The sequence below is a fragment of the Ochlerotatus camptorhynchus genome, unplaced genomic scaffold (assembly GCF_037179485.1).
Source record: "Ochlerotatus camptorhynchus isolate MF236.1 unplaced genomic scaffold, CSIRO-AGI_Acam_v1.1 ptg000370l, whole genome shotgun sequence".
Lineage (NCBI taxonomy): Eukaryota > Metazoa > Arthropoda > Insecta > Diptera > Culicidae > Ochlerotatus > Ochlerotatus camptorhynchus.
Window position 1 is genome coordinate 7696216 of NW_027040858.1, and position 4914 is coordinate 7701129.

Sequence of the window (4914 nt, forward strand, 5' to 3'; positions counted from 1 at the left end):
ATTTTTGTCTACGAAAATCAAGCGTGATCTTGGGCGTTGGTGAGATTTGATTTTTTGATATTTTCCCAACACTGCGAGTGATCCGTGCTCCGGCGAGTGAACTACAATCAGGCCTAGATGTTCTGTCCGACTATTTCAAAAGCTCGAAGATTTGTATCAATGCAGCTAAAACACAAACCATTCTGTTTCCACACTCGAATTCACCTCGGCTTGTTCCGTCTGCTAACGTCCAGATCCATCTTGATAGCACTCCCATTGAATGTTCGAGGGAAGTAGTCTACCTTGGTCTCACCCGGACGATTCTCTCAAGGCGTGGGAAGATCATGCATCAACGACCGAGAACCGAACCTACGATGCTCTCATTGAGTTCCTGCATCGGCGCATCCGTGTACGGGAGTCCGTTTCGGTCTATCACGCTCAACCGCCGCCACAGTACGTCACCTCTCATGTTTCTTCCACTCGAAAAACCTCCAACATGGAATTTTCGTCCCATGCAGCGGTCTCGATAGTCCTCCCATCAAGTGTTATGTTTGTGAACAGCGCCATCCGTTGGTGAAGTGCATGAAGTTCGAGAAAATGAGTGCAGCTGACCGGCTGACCCTGGTCAACGTGAATCGGCTTTGCTTGAACTGTTTCCGGTCTGATCATTTCTCGAGGAACTGTCCGTCGAGATACATGTGCAGGTTTTGCAAGAGGCGTCATCATTCTCTACTCCATTCCGGATTCGGAGACAATCCAATAACCTCCGGATCAAGTAATGAGACGCAGGCGTCTGCCAACGTAAATCTGGCCTCAGCGAGTGACGAGTCAACACCGTCCGTTCTATCGGCAGCCGCATCCACCCAACCAACGGAGACCAACTGCAGTCTACAGCCTCAAGAGATTGAGATAAACGTTTTCCTGCTAACAGCAATCGTTGTGGTCGTTGATCGCTATGGCAAGGAGCACTTGGCACGTGCTCTGTTGGATTGTGAATCCCAACCCTACCTGATAACCGAGAAGATGGCTCAATTACCAAGGCTGAAGCGAAGCAAGACGAAAGTTCTTGTCCAGGGAATTGGTCCACAAACACAGAACGTGAGGGAGTACGTTCACGTTCAGATCCGGTCCAGGAAGGAGAACTTTTCCGTGGATGCCGATTTCCTGATTCTTCCGAAGGTCACTCCTGAGATACCCGTCCACAATGTTCCAGTAGATCATTGGAACCTTCCACCGAAGCTCTTCCTGGCTGATCCCCAGTTCCATAAGCGTGTGCCAATAGACATGATTCAGTGGATTGAACATTTCTTCTCATTCTTCCAATCGGCGAACAGGATCAACTTGCCTGAATCGCTTCCCACGCTGATCGACAGCGTTTTCGGGTGGTTAGTGTCTGGCTCAGGAAGCAAAGTACCTACTATAAGTCAGGATCTTCCACGCTCCATTGTAGCGGTATCCCTGTTCAATCTGGAAGAGAGCATCGAGCGATTTTGGAAGGTTGAAGAGTTGCCGGTCCAGTCCGATTATTCATTAGAGGAGAAGCAGTGCGAAGAACTGTTTTCTTCTACCACTTCGAGAGATCCAGAGGGGCGATACATGGTACACCTGCCTCGTCGATCCAACTCTGACGAGCTGATCGGCTACTCCAAGTCAATGGCACTCAACCGATTCAATTTACTCGAACGAAGACTCGAGCGTAATCCTGAACTGAAGGAAGAATATCACAAGTTTATGGCGGAATATCTCTCCCTTGGTCATATGCGTCGTGTTCAAGACAGCAGGAAGAACCAGTCTAAAGGATACTATCTCCCGCATCACCCGGTGGTGAAGGAAGCCAGCACGACGACAAAGGTACGTGTAGTCTTCGATGCGTCGTCCAAAACCTCTACAGGCTTTTCCCTAAACGAAGCTCTGTTAGTAGGCCCCGTGGTACAGGACGATCTCCTGTCAATCATTCTTCGGTTCCGGACGTTTCTTGTCGCACTGGTCAGCGACATTGCCAAAATGTACCGACAAGTCCTACTCCATCCGGACGATACACTCTTCCAGAGGATCTTGTGGAGGTTCAGCCAGTCAGATCCAATCGAAATTTTCGAGTTGATGACGGTGACATATGGCTTGAGTCCATCCTTTTTCCTTGCTACACGCACGCTGCAGCAGCTGGCTATTGATGAGGGCAGCACATATTCACTGGCTGGACCAAACCTCGTAAAAAACTTCTACGTTGATGACTTTATTGGTGGAGCCCAAACCATCGAAGACGCTGTACAATTGAGGACGGAACTGAGTGAACTTCTGAAGAAAGGCGGCTTCGAACTTCGGAAGTGGACATCCAACCAGTTATCGGTCCTCTCAGGTCTCTCATCCGACGAAATTGGCACGCAGTCGTCGATCAAGTTCGAAGTAAATGAAACAGTGAAAGCTCTCGGCACTTCCTGGGAACCCGAATCTGACAATCTCCATTTTGACTTAAGATCCATCAGCACAAGGGGGCTCCGACTAAACGCTCCATTCTTTCCGCAATCTCACAACTGTTTGATCCTTTGGGGTTGATATAGCCGATTATCATAAGGGGCAAGATGCTGATGCAACGGTTGTGGTTGCTTCCGTGTGGTTGGGACGACGAAGTTCCGTATATTGCGAGTTCGTGGGAAGAGTTTGCAGGACAGATTCCGAAAGTTGCATATTTCCGTGTCAGCAGATACGCTTTGCTCCATACGTTCTCTGATGCATCGGAATCAGCTTATGGAGCGTTTACGTATGCTAGGTGTGTGGATTCTACTGGAAAGATTCGCGTGGAACTCCTTGCTTGTAAATCACGAGTCGCACCGCTGAAGAAGATCTCGCTGCCGCGCTTGGAACTGTGCGCTGCGGACGTGGCAGCCAAACTCCATTCTCGGATCGTTGAGGCGCTCCAGATTTCCATCACCAGTTCACTATTTTGGTCGGACTCAACAGTTACCCTGCAGTGGCTACGAGCACTCTCCAACACTTGGAAAACCTTTGTAGATAACCGAGTTTCGGAAATACAAAGTTCGACGAATAGTGCGTTCTGGAATCACATCGCCGGTAAGGACAATCCTGCGGACCTTGTATCCCGCGGCATGCACGTTGACGACTTTCTGGCCAGCGAATTGTGAAAGAGGGGTCCCGAATGGCTGTCACAACCAGAAAAGGAATGGCCTGTCACGAAGCTCCCTGAGTATCCGGAGGCCGGAAAGGAACGACGTAAGCTGATCACTGCGGTAACAAGGATCCATGAAGTATCCAGCGTTGTCAACCCAATCATCGCCAGGTTTTCCTCATACGACCGCCTACTTCGCGTAACCGGCTACATCCTTTGGTTCATCGCCAATCTTCGTAGTAAAGCCCGTACGCAACCATTTCCACTTACTGGTTCGCTTCCCAGTATATCCCTAACTGTCGAACAGCTGAACGTCGCCGAACGAACACTGATTCAACTGGCTCAAGCAAATGCCTTCCATGAGGAGATCCGAGACCTGCAAAACAGCAAAGCTGTCGGAAGGCGATCGTCAACTCGTCTGTGGCACCATTTCTAGACCCTAATGGAACCATTCGGGTAGGGGAGAGACTAAGCTTTTAAGACCAGTCTTTCCTATCCAAACAAGCAACCATCCTCTATCCCGCCTAATTGCCAAATCCTACCACTAATCGCTCATCTACGGTGGCGGCCGCCTTACTCTCGCGGCCATGAGAGAGAAGTATTGGCCAATCCACGATCGACGACTCGTCCGTAGTGTCATTCGTACGTGCTATAGATGCGCTCGAGTCAACCCCGTTCCGGCGAACCAACAGATCGGTCAACTTCCTCTACACCGAATCACGCTTGGTCGACCGTTTGCTGTTTCTGGAGTGGACTATGCTGGACCGGTCTACGTCAAACCAGTACACAAGCGAGTTGCTGCAACGAAGGCTTACGTGTGCATTTTCGTCTGTTTCTGCACCAAGGCCGTACACATCGAGTTGGTGAGTGACCTCTCGACTCCAGCATTCCTGTCTGCACTTCGACGCTTCATCGCCCGTCGTGGACTTCCCACCGATCTGTATTCGGACAACGGAAAGAATTTGAAGGAGCTTCGAATGAACTGGATGAGGTCTACCGAATGCTGCAAGAGGAAACGCGAAGGCATCAGATCACATCGGACCGAACTTGTGAGCGGATCACCTGGCACTTCAGTCCACCGAAGGCACCGCATTTCGGAGGATTGTGGGAGGCAGCAGTGAAAGTGGCCAAGCGACAACTCGGCAATTCCAAGCTATCCTTCGAGGACCTCAGTACCGTGTTGACGCAAATCGAAGCGAGCATGAATTTGCGTCCCATCGTACCATTAAGTGAGGAACCGAATGACATCGCTGCGCTCACTCCGGCGCATTTCCTGATCGGTGGCTCAATGCACTCGCTCCCCGAACACGACCTGCATCGAACGCCGCTGAATCACCTCGGTCACTACCACCAGCTTTAGGGTATCTACCAGCAGTTTTGGCACCATTGGAGGACGGAATACCTGCTGGAGCTGCAACGCGACACGAAAGTCTGTCATCCCAATTCAGACATCCAGCCGGGGAGACTAGTCGTGCTAACCGACGAGTATCAGATACCAGTGAAATGGCCCTTGGCCCGAATAATTGCCGTTTATCCTGGCAATGACAACCTAGTTCGAGTCGTCTCATTGCGCACAAACCGAGGAGTCATCGTACAACCAATCACCAGAATGTGTATGCTACCGATGGAGGAGACAGAGTACAGTCAACTGCCATCGGATGAGAACCAACCTGAAGTACTCCAAGAGGAAAATTTGAATGGAACCATTCCAATTTTAATTTGTTTGTTAATTTGCCATTTGCATTTGAATTTTGAAAATCATGTTTTTAAGGTGGTGGCGATGTTGTAGTTAACGTTATTCTTTGCGATGT

At 49.9% G+C, this 4914-nt stretch overlaps 2 protein-coding genes across 2 annotated transcripts; both read left to right on the forward strand.

Moving 5' to 3' along the window:
- The first annotated feature begins 259 nt into the window (after positions 1 to 259).
- LOC135710066 (uncharacterized) lies at positions 260 to 3119 on the forward strand. The gene is made up of 3 exons (XM_065232515.1): positions 260 to 432; positions 498 to 2382; positions 2538 to 3119. The coding sequence occupies exons 1-3, from the start codon at positions 260 to 262 to the stop codon at positions 3117 to 3119; spliced, it is 2640 nt and encodes an 879-aa protein (XP_065088587.1).
- Positions 3120 to 4103: 984 nt separating this feature from the next.
- LOC135710067 (uncharacterized) lies at positions 4104 to 4463 on the forward strand. Its single transcript, XM_065232516.1, has one exon. The coding sequence runs from the start codon at positions 4104 to 4106 to the stop codon at positions 4461 to 4463; it is 360 nt and encodes a 119-aa protein (XP_065088588.1).
- Positions 4464 to 4914: the final 451 nt, after the last annotated feature.